The sequence below is a fragment of the Delphinapterus leucas genome, chromosome 18, assembly GCF_059928025.1.
Source record: "Delphinapterus leucas isolate spDelLeu-1000000601 "Yukka" chromosome 18, BTC_Dleu_Yukka2, whole genome shotgun sequence".
Classification (NCBI taxonomy): Eukaryota; Metazoa; Chordata; class Mammalia; order Artiodactyla; family Monodontidae; genus Delphinapterus; species Delphinapterus leucas.
The window spans coordinates 73,432,629-73,458,749 of record NC_143146.1 but is presented as its reverse complement, the minus strand read 5'-3'; the positions used below and the strand labels follow the sequence as shown (position 1 = coordinate 73,458,749).

The following is a 26,121-nucleotide window of genomic DNA, read 5'->3' as shown; positions in this document are numbered from 1 at the left end:
CCCTGACCAGGGATGGAACCCAGGCGCCCTGCATTGGGAGTGCGGAGTCTTAACTGCTGGACCTCCAGGGAAGTCCCCAACGCTGATTCTTTTAAAGCAGCCTTTTGAGATTTAAATATGGATTTTGGGGGGGGACACGATGCAAATATACAAAGAGCTATTTTATGTGCCTCAAAAAAAAAAATCTGTGGGTTCCCAAGGTGTTCCCCTGCCAGACTGGGTAGCTTAAGAGACAAGTGCGCGTAGGAACTGGGCTGAGTGCCTGCAGGCAGCTCACGGCCTTTGCTGCTTTCCGACCGCCTTATGGATTGATGCTGTTCATTTCTGTATCTCTCCTGGATGCAGTCTTTCCTCCTACCTCCCAGCCTAAAGAGTGAGGACCCTGTAAGGCAGGGAAGTGGTCATTTGTATGATTACTTGCACTGTGAACTTTTCATGGTGTCACTTCATATTCCTTCCTTCTGGCTTAGAATTTGTGGTGAGCAGACAGCTGGCTGGGCTCTAATCTGTACATGTCTTGGGCAGATTCTGGAGATTTTCAAGCCAGAAAGAATGCATGGTTGCTCTTAAGTCACTGTTGCCCTTGGCTACTTATGTGAGAAGAAAGTGAGAGGATGAAATAAGTGAGAGAAAAGGTAAGAGAGAAGGGATTGTGATGATCAGAAAAAAAAAAAAGTTCTGTAATTATCCCTGTCTGGTCCTCAAGCTGAGAAAGGACTCCACCATGTGAAACTAGGGAGTCTTCTGGGGTGGTCTCCCCTCCTGGGGCGGCACACTGCCATATAATGTCCTCTCCCCCAGAGCATTCACCAGTTTCTAAGTTTGCATTCAGTGCTTCTGAGGTCCCACTGGGCCGGCAGCTACAAGGACCATTGGCCACCTCTATGGGATCACTCTGTCTTCATAGTTATGCCAGGGCCAAGCATGTAACCGGCACCCCACAAACATTTGTAAACATACAGGCGTGAGGTACTGATGTGTGGTTTCTAGTAAGAGTTTTCATTGGTTTTAACTGTTTATTATTTTCAAACATATTGAAGAGTAGAGTCATAGTATAGTAAACCCCCATATACCCATCACCCAGACTTACTAATTACCAAGAGTTTGCCACATTTGTTTCATCTATCCCTTATTTCTTTTTACTTTTTCTTTTGAGAAATATTGTAAAGCAAATCACAGACAGCATGTCATTTTAGCCTCACATATTTAGTGCATGTCTAAAAATTATGCACGTTTTCTAATAACAACAACGCCATGATCACACCTAATAGAATTAGCAATAATTCCACGGTGTTGTTTGTATCTGGCCCATATATCAGATTTCTCCAAATGTTTTTAAGATGTCTGTTTTTACAGTGAGATTATAAGATTTAAAATAAAAAAGAGGGCTTCCCTGGTGGCGCAGTGGTTGAGAGTCCGCCTGCCGATGCGGGGGACGCAGGTTCGTGCCCCGGTCCGGGAAGATCCCACATGCCGCAGAGCGGCTGGGCCCGTGAGCCATGGCCGCTGAGCCTGTGCGTCCAGAGCCTGTGCTCCGCAACGGGAGAGGCCACAACAGTGAGAGGCCCGCGTACCGCAAAAAATAAATAAATAAAATAAAATAAAATAAAGTAAAAAAGAATTCATAAGGACAAACCATTCCTTAAGGAATTTCTGAGATTTTTTGACTAGCTATTCCTGTAATCATCAGGTAAATAAAGTGAACGTTTTAACTTATTGATTAGTAGAAGGAACGGAACCAAAGAGAAATTATACACTTTCTCCTTGACTTGAAATATATCATGGCCTTAAAACTTTATCATTAAAATAAGTTATTTTGTCCTACTTTTCATAACATCTATACCTTGAACTACTGTCTAATCTCAGATCTTTCACACACATGGGGTACATATATAGGTTTATATAACGTGTGTGTCTGTGGAGATATATATAACATGCATATGGGGGGTTGTTACATATGTGTACACCTGTGACATGTACACACGTTACACAGGTACTTGGTATTGTGACATCCAAGAGCTGAAGTTCTCTTGTATCTGAAAGAGAAGCCTGTAATTTCATTCCTTTTTCCCCAAAGAAGTGAAAAAGATAAGGGAGGCCTTAGACAAAGGTCTTAATTTCAAACTCTTGGTTGTCAGGAAATGCAAAGAAATATGTTAGAGTGAAGCAAGTCGAGGCATTTCCCGAGGGAAACGCAGTCGGCTGCCTGAGTTCACTCGGGCTGCCAACATACACCCCCGACCCCCCGCCCGTCCCTCTAAGGGCAGCTACTGTCGGCACAAGCCCTGGCCTGGAAACTAGAGTTGCTGCAAGGTCCTCCAAATGGAAAAGGACAGGTTCTGTGGCTATTTTCCATATTGGGGACTGTGATTTTTCCCTCTTTGTCACTGGAACCTTAAAAATAGAATGTCATTTAGGGGGCTGACTCTATAACAGCACTTGAAACGAGAGGTAGGGGGAGGGGAATTTGCCTGAGCCCTTAAGAATACATCAAGCTCTTCAGGAAGTAGATTGTGCCATGTTTGAAGATGCAAAGATAATCGCTGTGCTGGGAACCGTCTTGAGGGGGGAGGAAGCCGAACAACAAGAGGAAAGCAGCGTTCGCTCCTGATTTCGCACAGGAAGTCCTCAGCACCTCCTGCCAAAGGGAGATAAGAAAGCTCCCAGGCACTGTTCTGGACAAGGCCGCTGTTATCAGCTTCAGCTCCACGCTGTCCTCTCCGTGCTCCAAGCCCCCCATCCCTTTCCTAATGAGCTTTAGGACTCTGACCTCTATTTGCATACAGCATGCCAAGTACAATAGCGTGGAGGTATTTATAACCATCGAGAGGAAAAAAAAAATTTCCGGGGTAAGAGTGTACTCCATTGTCGATTGCCCTGGAGCTGAAACAAATTAGTTTTGGACTAGAGATTGATATAAATAAGTTAAAAGAAAGCAGCCAATTATGGATCCAACACACGGAGCCGGGACCCTCCATGTGACATGTCTGTCTGTCTGACTCCCAAGTAGGAGACATCTGTGGGGCTCTCCCATCTGGTCCAAGTTACCAGGCTGCTTTGCTCCACACATAGTGCTCGACACACACCCTCCATAGATGCAGATGATGGGTTTTTCCCTGTAGTGCTGATGGGTTTGCCCTGTTCCCTGCACGCTCGTAAGTATTTGGCTCCTTTGTGACCAAACACAGTTTGGAGCCACAGAGAAAGGCAAAGCCAACGCTGGGATCCAACCTACAGTCTTGGCAATTCTGACTGTCGGTCCCAACAGGCAAGCCATAGGCTGTAATAGTTACGGTAGACACTATGCGATATTACATTCTACTATGATAAGGGTTATACTTTCTATGCGCTAGGTACTGTGTTAGGTGATTCATGTACACTATCACACTGATCTCTACAACATCCTAAAAAGTAGGTGCTATCATCCCCCATCTAATGGACAAGGAAATTGAGGATTAAGGGAGGTTAAGTCAATTACCCAAGGCTAAAGGGCTAGTAGGTGGCAGAGGCGGAATTTGTAGTCAGCTCTGGCTCATTCCAGAGTCTGTGCACTTAACCTGTATGCTGTATGTAACATAATATCCATGTTCTATCAGCATCATATCAAAAGAAATTGTCATACTTCAGTGCTTCTTTGTATATAGGGAGAAAAGGCTTCTCAAATATTCACTACACAGATACCATTACTGCAACGGGGATTGAATGTCTTTTTCTAGCCCTTTTTGCATAACCTGGTTAACTTCCTCCCAAGATTTGGCAAACAGCTCTCATGATACCTAGCCCAAGTGTACTGAGTGCCCACTGTGTGCATGGTCTGCAACGACCATTTACGTTACATTTGTCATCCCATGATTTCTGACCTCAGGTCCCATTCACCTTTACAAACCCATCACAGGGAAAACAGTGCAGAGCGTGTACCCTTAGGTACCCTCTTGTGTCCACCTGTGCTTTTCCTTAGGTGCTGGATTTGAACAGTTCCGATCTGCACACTTTCTGCAGTCCTCCTGCCTTTCTTTCCCCTGCCCCAACCCAAAAAGCAGAGTTGGCACTTTCTTTAAAGGATGCATTGTTGCATCTGGTGGAATCAGAGGGGAGAGGTGACCTTTAGCCACGGATGGCTAGTGTCTGTGTTTTCTCCGGAGTGGCCCCCGTGGGACAAAAACAACAGACTCTCTGAAGTACCAGGTTGAGAGGGTTCAACCCTTCGCTCGGCCTTTCTAGAAATTGCCCATTTAGTGCTATGATGTACCTGTGTTATGGTACCTAAGACTCCTGTAGTTATCCAGTGTAAGATTCTCATTTCATAAATGACTTCTAGCAAGTTTCATAGCCACCCCGATCCCAGAAGGTCTACTCCACCACCTGAATCTTAAGAGGTGAAGGATCCCCTTTCACCCTATGATAAATGACGTTAGGCTGACCTTTCTTTCAAAACCTCTGTTCTGCTAAATTGGGCTCTTGGTTGGCTGAAGGGAAACCAGTTGTTACTGGGCTGCTTTTAATGTACCAGACTTAGGGTAGCAGCTACACACATGTAAGCTCAACTAATTCTCACGGTCACCCAGTGAAGCAGGTATTATGATCCCCATTTCACAAACCCTTCACCAAGAAGGAAACTGAGACTCATGAAAATCAAATGTCTTACTCATATTCATAGAGAAAGTAGCAGACAGATCTGCGATTAGAACCCAGATATTCCTAACTCTTCCTGCCACACCAGAACTCGTCCATCACACGGCATGAATTCTGCTCCCAAAGACCACCACCCCGCCCAAACCTTGACCACCATGCTTCAGAGTCACGTGTTAGGAAACTCTGGGGTTCCTCTGAAGCCAACCGGTACAGACACCCAGAGAAGCAAAATATTGGCATTCAGGAAGTAGAAGTAGCCCCTGGTCCTTTGGGGGAGGGGGGAGGGGGCACAGCAATATTTTATAATTACGTTTTTTACATAAATTCTGGTTAGTTCTCATCATTACAGAGTGTTAATGCTAAAATTATATGAAACCTTGGCCTTCTGTGGGCTGATGAGTTTCAGCATTAGACAACATCTCGCAAGAAAATAAAAAGATCCAGCTTTTATTACAATCCTTTTCCCCCCCTGGTAACTTAAAACTGCTGTCTGCGTGATTCCTAAACACGTTCTGGGATGAACGAGGCCTGCTTTGTTAGGAACTCCGACACATTTAGAGCAGCAGCTGGTTTTGAGGGGCCTCTGCGGGGGGCGCACAGTAGTGAGCCGGGCCCTACGCCCAACGGTTGCCTACCTGAGCCCGCGCCATCGCCTGGGAAGGAAGGCGTACGTACGTTAAAGTATAGTTAAAGCACATTTAGTTTGGAGGAGAAAAGGAGGCTCCAGAAAGTTCTACAAAGTCCCAACACACACAGAATCATCTCCCTCTCTCTCTTCTCCTTTCTTGGATGATGCAAGCTGAGGACTCGAGCGGACTCTGCTTCTCCACGTGATGGGATTTGTTTGCACGCGCTTACTGTGATCGGAACCTGTTTGTAAAGAATACTGCATCATTTCAAGGGAGGAAACAAAGGGGGAGAGCAGTAATAGAGAGCAAGTCGAGGCTGTAAAACGTCTTTTAAAAAAAGTGGAGAGGGGAAAAAGAAAAAAAAAAAAGACCACCTGGAACCGTGCCCGAGGGCACGACCGGGCGGCTCCCCAACCGCGCGCCATCCTGCAGAAGGGCCTCGTGTAAACTTTCCTGCGCTCCTGCGTGTGTCGTGTCAAAACATTAGCGATCGTGTGTCTGAGCCATCAGATGAATAGAATCCGCAACACTATCTTTTCCCCTTCTCTCACATTCTCTTAAAACAAACAGAACAATATAGAGGAGAGGATGCTGGCAGAAAAAGGCGTGTTTAGACAGAATGGTTCCTGCCCCTTTTGCTCCAGGAAAAGGGCCTGGGCCTCCAGGCTGGTCACAGGGTCAGGCTGGGGGGATTTTGTTGGTAGGGGCGGCGACTTCTTGCCCAGGGAGAGACCTCGTGACGCCTTGGAGCCCATACTGAAAACTACTTCTTGTCTGAATGGCGACGGGGGAGTGGAGAAGGCTTTTCGGGGACTGAAGGCTGGGGTCAGCTCCCGGGACAATGGTGGAGGTGATCCAGCGTCCTGGCCACCTCTGTTTAGATAAGAGCTTTTCCGTGAGCGTCTTGGCCTGCGCCGCTTCCTGCTCTCGAGGGCCCCGCGGTCCATTCACACTCAGAACAAGGCCTGTCTTCCCAGCCTCTGCTTTCCTTCCTCCTCTCTCTCCCGCTCGCCTCCCCCAAGAGCCCCAGAGACTCCCCCGCCCCTGACTCGCTCTCTTTTAGGGAATCTGGGCCAAGGCATCCCGACAGTCCCACACCGGGTGACTAGGAGGCCAAAGGGTGGGTACCTACTCGGTTACACCCAGATAGGAGCCTCGGAGAGGCCATCCATTTTCTTCATTCATTTTTCTGCCCTAGTGAAAGGCTGGTCAGCAGAGAAAGGGTGATTCGATAAATAAAAAAACCTTCAGGGAAACGTTAGGAGTGGCTACAAATAACATCCTTTAACACACGCAAGGAGCCTTAAGGTATTAACTCCAGTCACCCAGTGAAGCATATTTCAAGCTATGGTTACGTGTTGTTCGCCTATCACTTATTACACGGTGGTCAGTACGGAAACGTCCAGAAGGCCTTCGGGGTGCGGGTAGGGAATCACATTTAGCAGAAATTCTAGGGCTAGTCAGACCTGAGCTCAGATCATGGTTTTGCAACCGTCTGGTTATGGAACGCTGGATGGCAAGGCTGGGAGAATCATCGTCACAGGGAATTGATCAGAGGACTTACAGTCTTTTTAGTCCCTTGAATAGTTCTGAAATCACTGGGTCATGTCAGCCCACAGAACCACTTTTAATAAATTCTACATTGGTGTCATGCCACCGGTCACCAGGGAGGGAGGTGGTGATTACCAGTCCTGTGACACTCTCTGTACTAGAAATGTGGTTGAAGGGTTCGTCTGCTAAGACTACAGCACACAGAGGGTGAGAGGAGAAATCATTCTTCTTGGATTTTAGTTCCCTGAAAAGTTGTACTTCTGCTACGCTTTTATCTTATGGGCCCCTTCTTCTCGCAAATATCTATCACACGTCTCTTTCTCTCTCTTGACAACTAACATGTAAAGCATGCAGGCCATATCTCTGTCTTACCCCATTTTCATCCAGATTTGTTAAATTATTAATTGTACTTTTCTATGAACCACCTCGAATTCTTTGGGCACGGATGTGTTTTTAACATTGCCAACTCAAAGGAAGCAAAGCCACGTTACCACGTCTTACCGGTTTTCTTATAGGGATTAAAAAAATAGAAGGGAAACACTTCAGAGAAGATCCTTTTGCATCACCAAACATGCGGGTGGATGCTAAGTGAGTTAATTGGTGTAACATGCTCGGCACAGTGCCTGGTCCACGGCAGACAGGTCACTCATGTTAGCCGTGATTATCGGACCAGATTGAGAGCTACTTAAGAGTGGGGACTAGGTCTTATTCGTCATCCTAACCCCAGGGCTTAGTCTAACTAGCCGGGGAAGCAGAAGAGCACACGTGTCCTCGCTCAGCTATGGCCTGACGAGAAGAGCGAATCCCGATAACGCATTAGATGTGGACTCAACCTCACGTGGGTGTCAACCCTGCCATCCATCACTCACCTCAAACGTGCTGAAAAGGGGACACTGCTGACCCTCCAGTGACCTCACACATCCCGCCTCAACCAAGCGCCGTGTCACCGTCATCAGGGCTGTCCGTTCCCAAGGAGGAGTATTAATGACCTGGGATGAACCCATCACAGCGTCTGACGAGTTGATAGTGGTGGACAGTTTCAACTCAAGCAATGATGCTGACATGTGCAGAAGCACCTTCTGGGCTAACAGAAAATAACTAACCAGCAGTGGTCTTCTCCTGTCTTCAATCACTAGCACCATTTGCTAGGCAATTACTAGCACTGATTCAAATAAAAATTAATCTGTTCACACACATTCCATTTAAGAAGTAGAATCATGTCCTCTGAAAGAAGTACAAGATTTATTTCCTTCCATTATTAAGGATATGGTTATTGAAGAGATAAGTCAAGTGCATGGGAAAATATCCATAGACAACTGAGCACAAGCAAGTAGAATGTCCAGAGCCCATGCGCTACTGTAGGCTGGACAGTACGTGGGTCAATGAGGGTCTGAATAGCTGAGGCAGAATTCAGAAACGCAAGTAGGTCCAGGATATTACAGCTCCTCTAACTTCCTGCAGAATCTGAAGATTCTCTCATTTCTGGTCCCATCTTAATTTCTTTGCAGTAAATCACCATAGTCAGAAGACCTGTCCAAAGACGCAAGCATGCTTCCTGGGAGAACGTGAACCCGACAGCATGGATCGTTTTGTCAGATTGTCAGTGTTCACAGGATACTTGTGTGTATCTGATGCTACCTCAGAGGGAAGGAGCTTTGCAGTGGGCGGCCCCAGAGCAACCAAAAATACTGGAAAACTTTAAGCAAAACAGACGTGGGCTAAGTACCACTGGGCTAAGTACTTCATATAAATCATCTCACTTAATTCCCCTAAACAACCTTAGGATGTCAGCGCTGTTACCTCGATTGTACCGATCAGGAAGCTCGGACCCAGAGAGGTGGTTTACTTTGCCCAGAATCACCCAGCTGGTAGGTGGTAGTAGGTGGCAGAGCCGGGATTCAGGCTCCAGAGCCCATGTCCTTAAACTCTAGACTATACGGCCTTTCTGCATCCTCATGCCTTTTAAAAGTAGCTCTTGATGTCATCACACAGGCTTCTCAAAGCACATTTGCTTTCTGGATCATGAGCTTTTGACCAAAAATTATTCAACTTAATGTCTACGGAGTTGTAACAACACCAAGCCTCGTGGTGACGTGCTTGGAGAGCCACCGGCTGGCTCACTGGGATGAGGGAGAATCAAAACCAAATCAGGAAAGGGCGGTTCGGACCTGACGTGGACTTTCTTGAATGGGGGCTAAATAATTTGCCAGCCGGTCCTTCTGCTTGAGCTCGCCTTCCCTGGCCGGTGCCCCGGTACCCTGCTCTCTGGTTACCAGGGTCCCATCCCCCACCACCCACTGCGCTGACAGCGTGACGGACTTGTTCCTAACAAGGTCTTTGGAACTCTCTGTGCCTCATCTAGGAAATGGTAGTACCACAGTCCCCTGCGTCGTAGAAGTTCTGTTAGAATTAAATGAGGTGATACGTCTAAAGCACAGATTAAGCACTAATCCTATAGACAGGTGCTTAATAAGTTTCAGCTCTAAGGAAAATAAAAATAGAAACCCTAGGCCCTGCAGTCTTCTAAACTGGCCATAACCTTCTGTTTGGTGCCAAGTAGCTTCTAAACACCCATTTTCGTTTTCCTCACCTTACTTATCCAAAGACTTTTTCACACTCACAAAAGAGGATTTCTCAATAAGGTAGCAATCTGTGATCATCTCACGTGGTTTTCAGTGTTGAGGACAAGGGGTATGGAACATGAAAGGCCTAAGAAAAATGGGATGATAAGCAGCTGTACAACTTATTAAAAGGCCTGAGTGAAAACCTGAGCCTTTGACCTTCCGACCTGGAAGGCGAGTTTCAGAGCTGCAGGGCACATAACACGGGGCCGAGGACAGGAGAAAGAGCTCCACCCCCGAGTCTGTACAACTCCGTCACGTCACGCTGTAAGCGCAATGGGGTGGGCGGCGGGGGGAACCCTGGTAACCAGAGAGCAGGGTACCGGGGCACCGGCCAGGGAAGGCGAGCTCAAGCAGGACTGGCTGGCAAATTATTTAGCCCCCATTCAAGAAAGTCCACATCAGGTCTGAAGCGCCCTTTCCAGATTTGGTTTTGATTCTCCCTCATCCCAGTGAGCCAGCCGGTGGCTCTCCAAGCAACTCCTCAACCATCCTATCCCCGTGCCCCTCTATCACATCTGTCCCTCCCCCTTTCCATCTGACCTCCCAGTACCTTCCCATCACCTTTAGGACCCAGATCTTCCCTCTCCACAATGCTCCCCCTTAACTGCAGTGCTCACCATCTGCCATCCACTGAAACCATGTTGGTTCGCTTATCCAACCAGATTATAAGCACTTCCCATGGGGACTCTATACAGTGTCGTGGTGGAAATAAGAATAAACAGGAATAATAAACAGAACTCCAAGACTTGGGTCCAGTCCTGGGCTTGCCATTATCTAGCTGTGAGGTGAGGGATAATTATCTTTGAGTCTCAGTTTCTCATCTCTAAAATAAGCTTTTTTTTTTAATTTCTAAAATGTCTTAAACTCTTTTTTCTTAATTTTTAAAAATTTTTATTGGAGTAGAGTTGATTTACAGTGTTGTGTTCGTTTCTGCTGTGCAGCAAAGTGAATCAGTTATACATACACATACATTCACTCTTTCATAGATTCTTTTCCCATACAGGTCATTACAGAGTATTGAGTAGAGTTCCCTGTGCTCTACAGTAGGTCCTTATTAGTTATCTGTTTTATATATAATACTGTGTATACGTCAATCCTAATCTCCCAATTTATCCTTCCTCCCCCTTTCCCCCCTGGTAACCATAAGATTGTTTTCTACATCTGTGACTCTATTTCTGTTTTGTAAACAAGCTCATTTGTATGATTTTTTTAGATTCCACGATATCATACGATATTTAAAATGTCTTAAATTCTAAGCGAATGAATCGTTCACAGTGACTAGATCCAGCCACGCTGAGGCTGAGCTTTGCGGCCTCCGTGTGCCCGTTTCACACACTCACCGGCTGTAAGCTCTCCCTCTTTCTCCTTCATCTCCTTTCATCAGTCTTCCGTGAGCTCTGTGAGGCCCCCGGAGGGCTGAGTGCTTGCTGAATCCTGACCTAGAAAATTAATCCTGAACAATGAGCGAGAGGGAATGGGACTTCCCTGCAAGAGATCAAAAACGCCTGCGTGGTGGGCAAGTCACGGAGAGGAAAGTGTCCACAGGAAAAGCGCCAAATTAACTGTTTGACTTGCTGTCCTCCTGAGGTTGGTCCTATTCAGGCTCGCTCATCCCCTTGGGCTTTCTAGCCCCTCAGAGGGTCTCCTCCCACCTGCAGGTTTGGGGCCTGAACCAGCATCTCATCATCCCTGGTTCCCGAAGAGACGGTACTATGGGAGTCAAATTCCCCCAACTGCCGCTAACCTCCTTCTCCAGCCCCCGTTCAACTCTAACTCAACCGGTGGACTCTGTGATCAGTGGGGACAAGAGTAAACCCAAGAAGTGAGGTCAGTGCTCTCCTACCCCTGTCACCTCGGGGATTTCGGTTCCTTTCTCTGGGAGCCGACGGCGATCCACCTGAGGAGTCCCATGGGTCACCAATGAATAGTAACCTTCTGAAATGCCAACGTACTTAGCCTCTTTTACTCCACGATCTGAAAACACCTGAGAAATAACTTTCTGAGCTTCAGTTTCCTTATGGGGAAATTATGGCCATGATGTAGAATTGCTGCCCAGATTACGCATAATGTGGAAAGGGATGGGCGCAACTTTGGCACTAGAAAGGGCTGGTTGATGGAGTCTCTTACAGCTATTATCATGAAGTAGTCAACTGCACTCAAGGGGACCAAACATCCCATGAGGCTTCTAGAGAAGGTATGAAGAAGCAAGTATTGGAGCTCATTATGAAGCACTACCTGGGCCAGAGTCTAAATCCATCACACCCTTCCTTCTACTCCAATCCACCAGGTTCTGCTTTTTCACCTACAAGGGCAGTGAAGTTACATGATAAACCACAGACTAAGGTCCATATTTCAAGAAACAGTCTCCCAAGCCAACAGAGATATAACTAAAATGCCGCGTTCCAAGGATAGGTGCATGTTTTACAAGTGATTTCTCCTGTTTATGTATGACTAAGGATCTTGTGTCAGGACAGGAGTTTCTAGATTCAGTCATGAAAATGCCCCCTTCAATTTTTAAAATCTGTGAATATGGGCCAAAGACAGTAGGAGAGGTTCTGCCAGTCTTCCCAAATTGTGTGTCACTAGCTTCTGGTCCTCCTAATCCTGGGAAACTACACTGAACTCTGCTCAAAAGATCCCTCTAAAAACCATCCAGCATGGACTTCCTATGATTCAGCCTTTTGGCTTAATTTAAGCACATAATGAAACGTTTGATAGGAATTACAGGAGACAGTTAATTAGGAACAATTATTCATCGGACTCCCTGAATTCCTACAAAGAGTGGGAAAAGAGGAAAAAATCTCGCAAAGTGTAGAAAAGTGGCAAAGAGGCATCTGGCAAACGAGCTCGCTCTCAGGTCTTTGCATGAACTCTTAATAAGGGCTGTTGTCAGAGCACTCACATGGGGTGGCAAGCACTTCCTCATCTCGTAATTATATAACAGAACGCAAGACGTTGCCCATTAGCAAGTGAGCAGTCACTTGGCTTGTGATGAAAGCGTCCCGGAGATGGCCAGATTTACTCCGTTGTTTGTTTAAGCTCAAAGTCCTGCTCAAGTGGGCTTGGGGGGAAGTGGTCGCCTTCAAAGTCCCCGTTTTGATTCAGGGTTTTGCGTGTGGCAAGTTAAAATTCTCTGGAGCCTGCCTGGTTTGAGTCTGCATACCCATACACACACGAGACGTGGATACAAATTGTACGTATACTTAAAAGAAGCGTGCTAAATATTAAAACGTGTAGACTGTGGTCATATTTCCAAAAGAAGAGGTCTGCTTAAAACTATAGCTTCCCTCAGACATTGACCTACATCTAGCCCCCAGGAGATATTGACTTTTTCAATGCTTAAATTGGTAAAACTTTCATTTTGTAGACAGAAAATCCAATACAAAACTGTTTCAGCCTAGAAAGAATAGACATTCACGCTGGTAGTCAATTAAATTTGGGTCCTTGAATACATTTCTCATTAACTACCATTAGCAACCGTTTTGTCTTTGCCCTGTTAATTTTACATACCCCCCTGATGCACAGAACTGTGTTTCCCCCAAATGATCTAGACCTAACACATCCCTAATGATTCAGGCCTTCCTTTCTTTGCCAATTTGGTGACGTAAACAATAGAGAAATGCAATTAGGCAACTTCTGAGAGTTCCTAGATGCCTCTGTCCTCCCTTATTTTGTAGGCCACCCCCTGCCACCCCTCCCCCACTAAAACTCCTAGCACACTTAGTCCTGGAGTGGCCTCCTCATGGAACACTCATGCTGAGCAAACGAAGAGTGTTCCAGAAATGGGGAATCAAACTGTGAGGCAGGGACTGTTATTTTCTCTCTCTTTCCTTTCTTTTTCTTTTTTGATTGATTGAAGCATAGTTGATTTACAGTGCTGTTACAGGGAATATTATTTTCTATCAAACGTCTAAACACATAGAGTTTTGGAAGCAGGTCCTTGAGATTCCATGGATGTCTATTAGGCTTTTCTTAGCAAACCCACAATTTTAGCTAAGAAAGTAATAAAGAATACCCTAGCGCCTCCACCTTCCATGAGTTGAGAATCCAACTACAGTTTTTTGCATTCTGAAGGGGTTCATTGGCAAAACACCAAGTGAATCAAGCAAAGTTTTAGGGCTAACTGGGCAAAGAATGATAATGCCTTGGTCTGTATGGGCTGGACCAAAACTGACAGAGGTCGTCCAGGTTGACACTGAGGAAAATAGGGCTTCACACCGGTGGTGGAGGAGCTGCTGCATTTTTTTTTTCTTAATGGGTGATTATTGACATTACTGAGTCAATTCTGTACCACGGAATACATAATCACAAGTAAGACTTTTCTGATGACCATTCTATTTTTCATAAGTTGTTTCTTTTTCTGATAATTTGGCCGTGATCTTCAGAGTTAACCCTCAGGTCCAGTGGCTTTATAATTTGTAAGCAGCAGAAGGAAAATGTGTGCAACAACTAGGAAATCATTTCAAGCTTTTTTGAAGAAGACGTCATTTCAAGTGAATTTCTCACTTCACTCGTTACTCAGTGGGTATTATAGGAAAGGGGAAGCACGGCAGTTACCATTCACAGAAGGGGAAATTGAAGCCCAGATTAAATAACTGGCCAAGGTCACACAGAAGTCAGGGACTGGGCCAAGAATAGAACCCATTTCCTTGATTCCCAGGTCTCTATCCCCAAGACTGTGGAGGAGAGATCCTGCAGGTCCGTATATAGAGAGGACAAGTAATCACCAAATAGATCTGACTTTACATAATTAAACAAATTCTAAACACAAATGCTATGTATCTTTGTTTTGCACATGGTTGGTGCCCAATCAACATCTGTGTGATAACAGACGGTTGACAGTATATTTAGACTGAATACTGACCCTGTGCAAAACGCATTGTAAGATGTGGGCAATGTCAACACGGTAGAAGTAGCAGAGATTTCTCTCTACCTATTTTTATTGGTCATCACAGATAGTGGATGAAGGAAATGAGACTTTCACAAAGAATCTACTATACCTAACACTTTTTCCATTAAAGAACGATGATATAGGGACTTCCCTGGTGGCACAGTGATTAAGAATCCGCCTGCCAATGCAGGGGACACAGGTTCAAGCCCTGGTCCGGGAAGATCCCACATGCTGCGGAGCAACTAAGCCCGTGCGCCACAACTACTGAGCCTGCGCTCTAGAGCCCGCGAGCCACAAGTACTGACCCCGCGAGCCACAACTACTGAAGCCCACACGCCTAGAGCCCGTGCTCCACAACAAGAGAAGCCACCGCAATGAGAAACCCGCACGCCGCAACAAAGAGTAGCCCTCGCTTGCCACAACTAGAGAAAAGCCCGCACGCAGCAGCACAGCCAAAAATAAATAAATACATTTATATATAAAAGAATGATATATGCAACTCTATCAGTGTAATTTATTTATGACCTGGAAATGATGATTTGTGATGGTTAGATGGGGAGAGGGAATTAAAATAGCCTGTGATCTAAAGAATGTCTGTTCTAAAACCCAAGCTGCCATCATTAAAGGCTGCCGGCCTTAAACCTCCTTATAGAAAAGAAGCAGACTGCTCTTTCCTCATTCCTCCTGCGTTCCTCAAATCCATCCCCCTTCCATTCCCTAAAGAGGGGCCCCTTCCAAAGAGTCTAATATTGTTCCTTTACAGACCATCCTCCGCTGAGTGGGCAACCTTATCCACATAACAGTTCCTGTGAGACTGGACCAGCGCCGTGGCGAAGCTTATCAAGGACCATGAGATCGAGACCAGCTCACTGCGTGGGCGGTAAGTAGCCCTACTTAGTTCTTCAAAATGCAGGGGGGGAGGTGAATTTCTAGAAGTCTAACGTGGGCTCTCCGAGCAGGGGTCAGCTCTCTCACGTCCTGCTCTGCCCCATCCCAGCCTCGGCCAACCCACAGGCCAGAACCACTTCCTCCTATGGCAGGAAACAAACGAATGGGGCTGGCCACCCAACTGGGGGGTCACTTTATTCCCCCTGTATACCCTTGAGCTTATTCTCACTTTTGCCTAGCTCACCTACATGGCCGTTTTCTTTATTCTTCTTCTGAAAAATCATAAATTCTATTTTCCTCAATTCTATAACCCAGACCTACTAGAGATTTCTATTTCTAAGGCACGGCAAAATTACATTTTACTTTCCACAGTTTGTGTTCACTTCTCAGAAATATTAGGTAAACATTCTCACTGTTGTGAAACTAGGTCTACAGTAGGCAGAAAACTCTTTTCAAGTTCCTTAAAAGTTTCAGAGCCTTATTGAGAGACATTTACCCTAATGCTAGCAGTAATTACAACCTTGCATTATGTCCATGGCACTCTGTACCCTTCCCAAATACACTGCCTCATTGGATGCTCATATTATCTATGAAGTATATGGAATTACCTCTATTTCATATGAACAGAAGCTGTAAACTACACACACGTGAAAGGTACTATAAGTTCACCAACCTTCTGTGTGCTCCCTGGGTTTATGTTCAGGCTGACATGGGGCAAGTTTAGGACAATCTATTTAAGGAGTCCCTGCCAGCTTCTAAGCATGAGAAAAATCCCTCATTCGGTGTTAATAACTTATTTTTTCAAAATTCAAAAGAAATAGTCTACTACTTTATCACCCATATCTGTAGAAAAGTAAAAGGGGGGAAAGATTGTGCTGTATTTCCCCTCAGCTCATTACGTACATGAGTTTAAAAGTAACCACCCCTGCCCCACCCTTACTCTTAATGTTTTATGAGAACAAATTCTAGGTGAATCAGAAACCACAGTGTTTAAAAATGTGCTAAGCTGCTGAGTTACGTTCTTTCTCAAAAAGGAGGAAGTTTCTGTTCAATTTATTTATGGCTCTTAATACCCACAAAGATGACCTAGTTGAGCAGTTGTTCTGATCGTTTTAAAAATATATATTTATTGGATTCCAGAAAACCATACAATTTGAGTCTGAACTTCTTTACTTTAGACCCATTAACCTGTGGGCCATATTAAACCAATTAATAATTTTGAGCTACTGAAAACATATACCTTCTAACCTCAAAACTAATGCTTTGGTTGTGGTCCTTATATAGATCTATCCCTTATCTAGAGCCTCAAATTTAAATACCAAGAACTATTCTACATATTCAAGAGTAATGTGTATATATTAATCACCTAATCTCTTTTGACAATGATGCGCAGATACCACTCTGCAACTATGTACCATGTAACCCAGAATAAGTAAGATTTAAAAAATTCATGGAATGGAACATCCCTTATTCAAATGTCACTAAAATTCCTGTCTGCAACTGAAATTAAGTATATAAAATAGATTTATATAAAGACATATTTGAAAAATTTTAGTAGTAAAAGAGGGCTTCGTTTACCTGTCAGTTTGAGCTTTTATCTCTCTGCAGGGTAAAATCGAATTCTCCTATTTGCTTTCTAGTGCACAAAGGTCCCATATATCTTTCTGAAAATTATTTCTACGTTAAATGTACTGATTTAACCAACAAGCATCAAATCTGGACCTGACACAGGTAAGCTACTCAGTCTACTGACTTTAAAAATGAGAGCTTCTTAGGGATATGCACATTTCCTGCAGATAATTTCAAGCAACAATTTGAATCATCACTGAAAGAGTTAAAGCTTTCATTTCTGATCTGTCTTGTGACTGGTTAAAAAAGAAAGAATGCCTTTAACATTAAGAGAATAAGTCAAATGGCCAACAAACATTTACTGAAGATGTAAGGTACTGCTCTGAATTTTGAGAGAATTCCAAGAGGAATACGATATCCTTCCATGCCCCGGCAAGCTTACTCTATAACATGGGAGAAGGATCCCATACACCACAAAGATGCCAGAAGAAGAGAGGTAACGTTTACAAAGTTTCGCTCCAGCTGACCTCATTCCCCAAACCATATTTTATTAGCATTATTCAAATCTAACTTTATAATGTTATGTTCTATCACTCATAATTGTTATTTTCTCATAGTTACTAGCTCTAATCCTAAACAGAGCTGAAATTTTAGATTTGCTCCCATCAAAACAAAAATTAAGAATATCTTAAAAAGGCTGTTATTCCATAAAAATTCAACTCTATACCTTTATCCAAACCTAACAGCTTAAGTTAGTTATTTTAAATTTATCTGCAAGTTAGGTTAGCACAAATACTTAAAGGGACAAGTCCATAAATATGGATGTCCATCTCCAAATCGGCAAAATAAATAAAATCTCAGTAGATCTCCCTTTCTTTGGGGTTGAATGATCACAGTGGTAAAGAAGGTATTCAAGATATGCTTTTTCTTAGCAAATTCAAGATATTTCTGTTCTTAGCAAATGATTCACTCAGATGAGAAATCAGATGTGTGGAAACAGCTACTACTCAGGAATTCCGTAACTTACCAGTAACTTTCACGATCAGAATGATATGCCTTAAAATACTAAAACACAAGATGAAGACAAGTTGAAATTGCAGGAAGAATCTAGAAAACCAAATAGCCTCTTCCGTTTGTGCCAGAATTACGTCATATTTTTTATCAAGCTAATTTAAAAAAAAAAACTGCAATTCTCCCAACCACTCTGCTATAGTGGAATTAAAAGCAATAAAGAAAATATTTGGCCTAACGATAATTCTTGAGCAGTCTCAATGCTATCTTACCTGATAGTAAGATTGTAAGATAGTCGCACCTATCAACAATTCTATTCCTGTCCTTCAAATTTGCTCCCGTGAACTATCATTAGTATCAATCCTCTAGACTAAACAGTCATGGAAAACAACAAACAGGGCTTGGTCGTCAACAGGAAGCAAGGAAACACTGCACAGTTAACCAAGGGCAGGGCTGAATTCATTCAGCAGATACACCCTGAGCATCTGTGTGTGCCAGACACGGTGCCGGCCCCTAAAGACAGAGAGGTGCTGAATCAGCTCACAGCTTAGAGGAAAGACAAGTGCACGCACACCCTGTGATGTGACAGTGGTGTCAGCAAAGTGCTGTTCACGCTGAGGAGGGAGAAGGGGGTCTGAATGAGAAAGTCTGGAGGGTGGGGAAGGCGACAGCCTTGTTGAGCCTGGAAAGATATAGGAGGACCTCCTAGGAAGCAGGAAATGCATGGAAGCTCATTTCCGACAGATGAAGGAGCATGCTCAGAGCCTAGGAAAGGTAATGATCTTCAGCGGTGGGAAGATCTGATGCCGTACTCGGTGCTTACAGAGTGGGGAATGGGGAGACCAGTGTAACTGATGCAGTGGTGGAACCAAAGTCTGGGTGTTCTCGGTTGGAAAGCAAGAGATGCGAGTTCCAACCTGAGTTCCAAAGAATGGCTCACAGGGCGACCTTCATTCTGTCCCTGTGCTCCTGGCCTTAAACTGTAAGCTAGAGAGAAAAATTATGAAACGGTTAGGCATGGGTAAGGAAGAAGAGTAGATATATTGCCTACCTTTTCCCAAGGCAGGGAGAGCCTTTGCCCCCAGTGGACCGCACGTGCCATCTACCAGCTCCCATAAGACCCTTGAGTCCAGGGGTCAAAAAGCATTGGAAAGTTACTCAAGAAACGAACTGTCCCTACCTTGCTTTGGAATGATTATGGTTACAGGGATGCCAGAACCACGTGATGGTAGGTTGAGGGATACCGTAAATGGTGCAAGTCAGGATTTGTCTGCTGCCCAGTGGGTAGAGAGTCGGGTATGGAAACGATGATACAGCCTTTTCATAAATCTGGGGTTTCACTGAAAGGAGAAAATAGGACAGAGGTCAAGAGCTGTTATCATGACTCCCTCCCGGACCACATTCTCGCTGGTGTTGCTGTCAGGGAGACACACATGGACAGAGCCCTCGGATTTGTCATTATAACGCCAACTGAAAAGCGTATGTACATTCCGACCACAATGAGAAAAAAAAAAAAAATCATATTGCTTATGGAAGAGAGCAAGCAACCATGAAATAGTTGGGATGGGGAAATCAGTGGTTTTCAAAACAATTTTTTTTAAATTTTGCTTTCTTTGTTATACTGACTTTTGACACACATTTTCACGAATTTCACCCCCACCAGAACCAAAAGAAAGTCTGAACAGTGAACTTACCATTGACAATCAGAGTGGCAGTGAGGTTTTTTAACACATTTGACTGCTTTAGGCCCAGCAAGATCGTGTAATCCCCTGCATCTTCGGCAGTCACATCTTTGATGATTAACGAATAGCCACGAACCAAGTAGCGGGCAGATTTCTCAGTGGCTGGTAACCCATCTTTTAACCTGTGGTTAAGGGCACGATCAGTAAGTCATGTCACATTGCCTCTCCAACATCACCTTAACGTTGCCATTTAAGGATGTGAGATCCAGTTTAGACATCTGGAGCCTTGGATCCTCAATATTCATTTAAAACATTTAGACACTGACTTTTTAGTAAAGCCCAGTGGGATTTTTAGACTGGGAAACACTTCATGTTGATTGGCAAAGAGGAAAGAAGTAAGCCGAAAGAAAGGCAAGTGACGGTTTGATGCACCCACACGGACGCTGGTCACCACTGTGACTTAAGTATAACCCTAGAAGCACAGGCTGACTCCATCTGACATGTTTTTCAGAGTTCTCCACGAGGCTCCATCAGCAATACCAGGGTCATTGTGAGTCAGATCAACTAGATCACTTCTCCAGATAGAAATAAAAATAGATTTTCCTATTGTGGCCTCACGTGGAGTTCTTATTAGTTATATAAATGGTCACACCAGTTGCCCTTTCATGAGCTAGAGTGAAACCAAGATTATCAAGGTTCTTTCCCATGGGGAAGAAAAGTGAAGGCAAAGAACTCAAACAAAAGGTATAAACTTAAAAAGAATTTTTTTAAACTGCAGAGACAGACTTAATGCCTGGATACCATGCAGTTGCATACAGAACTGAGAGTCAGGCTTGAAGGCTTGTCCTGGCTCTGCCACTGTGTGCCCTGAACTTATCCATTTGAGCCTCAGGTTCTCCGAGTTTCTCAAAGATCTCTTTTACTGTAAAATTCTAGGATTTCATTAAATGACAGTTCTTTCAATGGGCATTTTTCATCTGTTAGTAGGAGTTTACTGTGTCCTGCATAAAGCTGTAATATTAGGAAGGGCACTGGTTCATAGTCATGCATGTATTACATAGTCATGCAAATTCCCATTACTAGTGGGTCTCAGTTCCAAAGCAGCTAAAACGCCTATGCTCTACTTTGTGACTACAAATCCCATTTTACTATCCTTGAAATTATTTCCTCTAAACAAGTCAGTATTTTCAAAAATGGGTTGATATTTTTGGTTTGTTTTAGGTCCTTGCTACTTAGCTACTGAAGAAGTCAGCAGTGTTGAACAGTTGGGGATACTCTCAGATACTGAAAGAGGGAATGTACTTCCCAGAGCGATTCAGTTCCTATTCAGGAATAATGTACATTCATAATATCTAAACAGTTTCATAGTAAATTTCCTATGAAACAAACAAAAAATCTCCTTTCTACTGCGAAGGCATGAAGGGGCATAGCACAAAGTCTCATTTTCTCTTTAATTCCCTATTAACGATTTGAGGAAACTGAAAACAAATGCTACAGCCATATGATACTGAAAGCAAAACAAGCTACGGTTGAGATTCTATATCGTATGGGTTGTTTTCCTAGTCAGTTTTGTACTCTTTGTTTAGAATGTGGTGGCTTGAGCCAAAGATCCTGGCGTTTCAAAATGATTTAACAAAATGATTGCAGATGATCAACAGATTACATTGTTTTACAGCAGGTATTGGGCTTGCATTAAAAAAGACCGCTTAAAGAGTTTCTGAATTTGCAAACTTCGAGCCAAAAAACCCTTAATTAGTTCAAGTAGGGCCATGAGTGCATCCCTGCCACTGAATAAGTCTTGTCTCTATTAACGTTTGTTTAATTTTAAAACAAGACTGGAACTTGCAGCCCAGCAGTATCTCAAAGAATTAATTTTCGATAAGAAGAGAATTATTATCCTCATCACAAGGGCCCACTTCTTCAGGGTTAATAGAGCATGTTACACACTAGAGATGCTTCCTAATCGTTGCTCGTTGACATCATAGGAAGGTTTAGAGAGGCACAGATTTAGTCGCAGGGAGTGAATGACTAAACTGAAATGAGCACTCAGAAAACGAATCCCTTGCTCCATCCTGTTATTTACATTATTTTCCTTCCCCTCCTGCCCTTCCCACCCACTCCCCTCCCAGCCCAGAAATCAGCCCAAGTTCTTAGTTCTTCACTGCTGTCTGGGAAGCTTATCTTGATTTTTTTTTTTTTTTTTTCTTTTCAGGAATTCAAGTCACTGGGCTCCTGCATCTTCCTACTGACAAAGCATATCTTAAGCCGGTAGGAACATAACTGTGAGCCTACCATACAACTTCTGGCGAGGGAAACGCCTTCACTTTCACAGAGAGCCGATAAGACCGCGTGCCAGCTACAGTCTCAAACACCTGCTGCTGTCGAGGTTTCACTGTGATGAACGCTTTATCTTCGAAAAGAGAAGTGATAAATCCATTAGAAAAGACTACATTTATGTAAACAAAAGAAAACCAAAAAAACGCCAACTCGCTGCCTCATTCAAGGAGGGTGCAACCAATGACTAAGTAGAGCTGAATTATGATCAAGGCCATCGGTGAGCCCAAATACTGATCAGTGAATAAAATCACTTCAAAGTACTCTAACTGGTTTAACACTTGCAAAATCAAATGGTCCCAGGGATATAAAAACCCAGTGGCAGGGCAACAGAAATAAAACACCTTAAACACCTATATTGAAACAACAGAAGTATAAAGATACTTCTAAAAATCTACCCGGCCAATGTGAATACCACGGGAGAAGGTTGTTCCACGCCCTTCTAAAATAACTAATTTGATATAAGACATCAACTGGAGAAAGTCAAAAGAATATCAAAGGCCGTTGATAGAACGGTCCCCTAGTTTCTGCTCCTTACAAGTTTTTCTTTTCAGTGGTAGAAACAAATAAGGTTTATTAAAGATTCTAAAGAGGGTGAAGTATTTTCTTTACAGAATTTGCCTACTGGCACTGAGCAAAACTAGTAGGATTTCAGGAGCGTAAAACCAGAGATAGAAGAGCATCAATTCTAGATAATTTATCACAGCATCTTTTTCTCTAAATCAGTAGCAGTGCCTGAGAAATTTCTCCCAGAAAATGAAGGTGAAGCGGACTGTGTTTTCCTGTTTTGTTTATACGCAACACTAATTAAAGAATTTCACATAGATTCTAATACCTGACTTATTAGCCACAATAAATTTGTAAGGAAAAGATTCTGTAGCCAGTGCAAAAGTATTACATTTAAAGAACACTTAATGTGATTTGCCCTTTGGCAGGGGGGCGGAGGGGGACAAAGTTGTATTTGTTCACGACAGTGTACCTCTTGGCCAAAAGAAAATTTACGTTTTGTTTTGTTTTCTTATAGAACCCTCCAATTCTGCAATGATTAGAAAGCAGAGCATGGGTTGCTTACCATATATATGCACTGAGGTGTTAACGGATTTCAATGACGGGCCGCTTTTCACGTGACAAATGTAAAGTCCTTTGTCTTTGTTCTGCACTTTGTCAATGAGAAGAATGCTGTAGAATACATTGTTACGGGAATTGCGTCGGTCAATTCGTTGCCTTATAGAGGCTCTCTTATTTATCTAGAAAGAAAACGGGTAACAAACGTAGAAGGAGTCACTGTTTGCGCCCAGAGTTACAGCATTTCTCAGATGATTCCTCAGACTGATATTTTACGCTAAGAGGCAAACCCACCCAGAGCGAGATGCACAGAACTGACATCTCTGTCTCGATGTGTTTCCAACACGCGCCGTGGAGGCACTGACTTAGCACTTTATTTTCCTCAAATGGACTTTCACACACGATATCTCAACAGTTTCTCACAAGCCAGGGAGATTGGCAGGGTTATTGCCCTTATTGTAGATGAAGAAATTGAAGCATCAGAAACACTGGCCAGTGTAGCCTGGGAACTTGGGTCTTCTGAGTACAAATCTAACTCTTCCCTCCAGCACCTACCTCTCTAACCAGTAACCTGTTCTCTAGGCAGCGGTATCACACACAGACTCGGGCCATGATTAGTATCTGGATTAATCACAGGGTTTCTCTTAATAAATCACCACGTGAGTTTTCTTTTGTTTCCTTTCAGAAACGAAGGGAAAGATTATGAATCCTGGCTACACCCATTCAGGCGTAATGATCCTAGTTTCATTATTTCCCGATTTGCGCAAGGCTTGCCAATACCTGCTAAATACCGCTAAATGGGTCTGGGGGCCTGCAAAGCCGTCAACAAGTTTAGCCAGCGATCTGGGGGGTGGGGTGGGGTGCCGTCCTATGTTCGCAGGCCTCAGGCTCAGCGGTATAAACTGGCCACAATGACCCACTCCTGGCTTTGCGAAGATGAGGTCACTGTGCCTTTTCCTTTCATTGTTCCTTCCTTTCTTTTCTTTCTTTTTTTTTTTTTTAAGCATTGCATTTTATAACACATAATACGTTATTTCCTCCTCTCAGTTCGTCCCCGTGACGAGGCACGGAAAAAGACTTTGGAAGCCGGTCAAACTAATCTCTGGGTCTTGAACTTAGCTCTGCTGTGTGCCACGCTGGATAAATCCTACCCACCTGTCCTTCTACTGCCCTGTCGGAACAGACACATGTTACGCCATTTTCTCCATTCTCAGCAGCGACCACAGAGAAGACATCGATCATAGCAATCAAAAATCAGAGACTCTGGGCTTCCCCGGTGGCGCAGTGGTTCGGAGTCCGCCTGCCGATGCAGGGGACGCGGGTTCGTGCCCCGGTCCGGGAAGATCCCACATGCCGCGGAGCGGCTGGGCCCGTGAGCCATGGCCGCTGAGCCTGCGCGTCCGGAGCCTGTGCTCCGCAACGGGAGAGGCCACGGCAGTGAGAGGCCCGCGTACCGCAAAAACAAACAAAAAAACAAAAAACAGAGACTCTGTGCCCTACATGAAAGGCTGAGGGACCATCGGCAACTCTGTTCACGTCGGTATTACTTCTCCCTTCTCCCTTTGAAAGAAGGCTTTCTTTCCTTTCTCGAGTTCGAGTAACATTGGTATTGTTTCTGCCCTGGTACCCTAAAACTGCCCCTGGGTTTCAGAACAGGGTCATCAGCACCGTCCAGCAGCCACGTGCGGTTATTTAAATTAAAATGAAACGAAATGTAAAATTCGGCTCCTTAGTCCCGCAAGCCACATTCCACGTGCTATTAGGCATAGGTGGCTAGTGGTTAGCGTTTTGGACCACTTCCATCACAGCAAGTTCCACTGGACGGCACCATTTTCGAAGGTTATGGGCATTCAGCAGATGTACTACCATACTCTCACAGCAGCAACACTGACAGGGTACACGTTTCTTCCCTCGTTCCATGTACTGAGTATATGATTTCCATCAAAACCCAGAATATATTACTACAAGTCGTAGCATTTTTATTTCAATGAAACAACACCATTTTCTAGAAAATACCTTATGACTGTTGAGTCAATGTGTCCCTACAGGGCACCTGTGGTACCATTTTGTTGCTAAGTTATTCTGTTTTCATAGCAAGCAATGTATATATTATACAGCACAGGGAATACAGCCCAATGTTTTCTAATACCTGTAAATAGAGTATAATCTATAAAAATTTTGCATCACTATGCTGTACACCTGAAACGAGGATAACATTGTAAGTCAACTATACCTCAATTAAAAAAAAAAAAACTCGGGACTGATGCATTAATCTTAATTATACATGCATAATTTAATCATAAGCTAACTTCGTGATTGGGCCATCTGAATGACGTAACAAGTGATTACCTGGGATATGCCACATGAATCACATAGACATACAAGAAATGGGGCTGGAACCACTTTCAGATGTTTCTTAACAGTTTACCAGAGATTCCCCGCCTAGACGTTTTTAAAACAATGATTGTTTGCAAGGATGTTTAATTTGAATGGGAACACAACTCAGCCTTCATTCTTCTCATTTTTCTGAAGGGCAGAATTGCTCCTTTGTCACTTAACAAGTGGAATATTGGATGGCTGGGTTGTATTATCTTTTCCAAACATGCTCCAATCAGGTGCATGCCTGCGTGTCTGCCAGTCTCTTAAATTAATGCGCCGAGACCACAACTTTTTGTTGTTGTTTTTACAAAAGATAGTCCCTGCCTGGCGTGTACTGATAAATTTCTCTCTCATCTCTAAATCCTAGAGAATCATTTCCAAGGATGAAACAATCCCCTTTTCCACCCAGAATCATGCAATAGAAATACCAGCCTACACACTTCAAAACAAAACCTCCAGACATCAAAGGACCGTATCTCTGCCTATCACACTCATGAAATGTCAGGCAAGGGAAGCACCCAAACCAAACCCAAAGCTTCTTTATTGACTTGAACTGCCAGAGGAGTCAGAACATTCTGCTTTTTCCCACTTCAAAATCTCAGTTTAGCATTTCACTTGCTAAAACTAAATACTGTCCTATAGAAGAAATAGAAAAGTAGGTCACTCACTTCCCCAGGGTAACTCCAGGTCATCTGAACTCTTGTGTTCAAGGGAGTGGTGGCCGTGCAGTTGAGGGTGAGAGCATGACCTCTAAGTAATCTGACTGGGCTTGGCGTGCTTATTTGGACGTCTGTGATTGTGTTGGCTGTAAGCATAAGAAGTCACATTTTTTTTTTAAAAAATCAACGTTTCATTAAGCAGATAAA

General features: G+C 43.9%; 1 protein-coding gene across 1 annotated transcript in view; it reads right to left on the bottom strand.

Annotated features, from left to right (window-relative positions):
- FLT1 (fms related receptor tyrosine kinase 1) overlaps positions 1-26,121 on the bottom strand; it is a 171,296-nt gene that overhangs the window by 91,207 nt on the left and 53,968 nt on the right. Inside the window, exons 6-10 of the mRNA XM_022574557.3 lie at positions 25,924-26,060; positions 22,884-23,058; positions 21,770-21,887; positions 19,490-19,659; positions 18,976-19,135 (exon numbers count right to left, since the gene is read on the bottom strand). Of these exons, the coding sequence (XP_022430265.1) occupies positions 18,976-19,135; positions 19,490-19,659; positions 21,770-21,887; positions 22,884-23,058; positions 25,924-26,060 (760 nt within the window). The remainder of the gene's footprint in view (positions 1-18,975; positions 19,136-19,489; positions 19,660-21,769; positions 21,888-22,883; positions 23,059-25,923; positions 26,061-26,121) is intronic.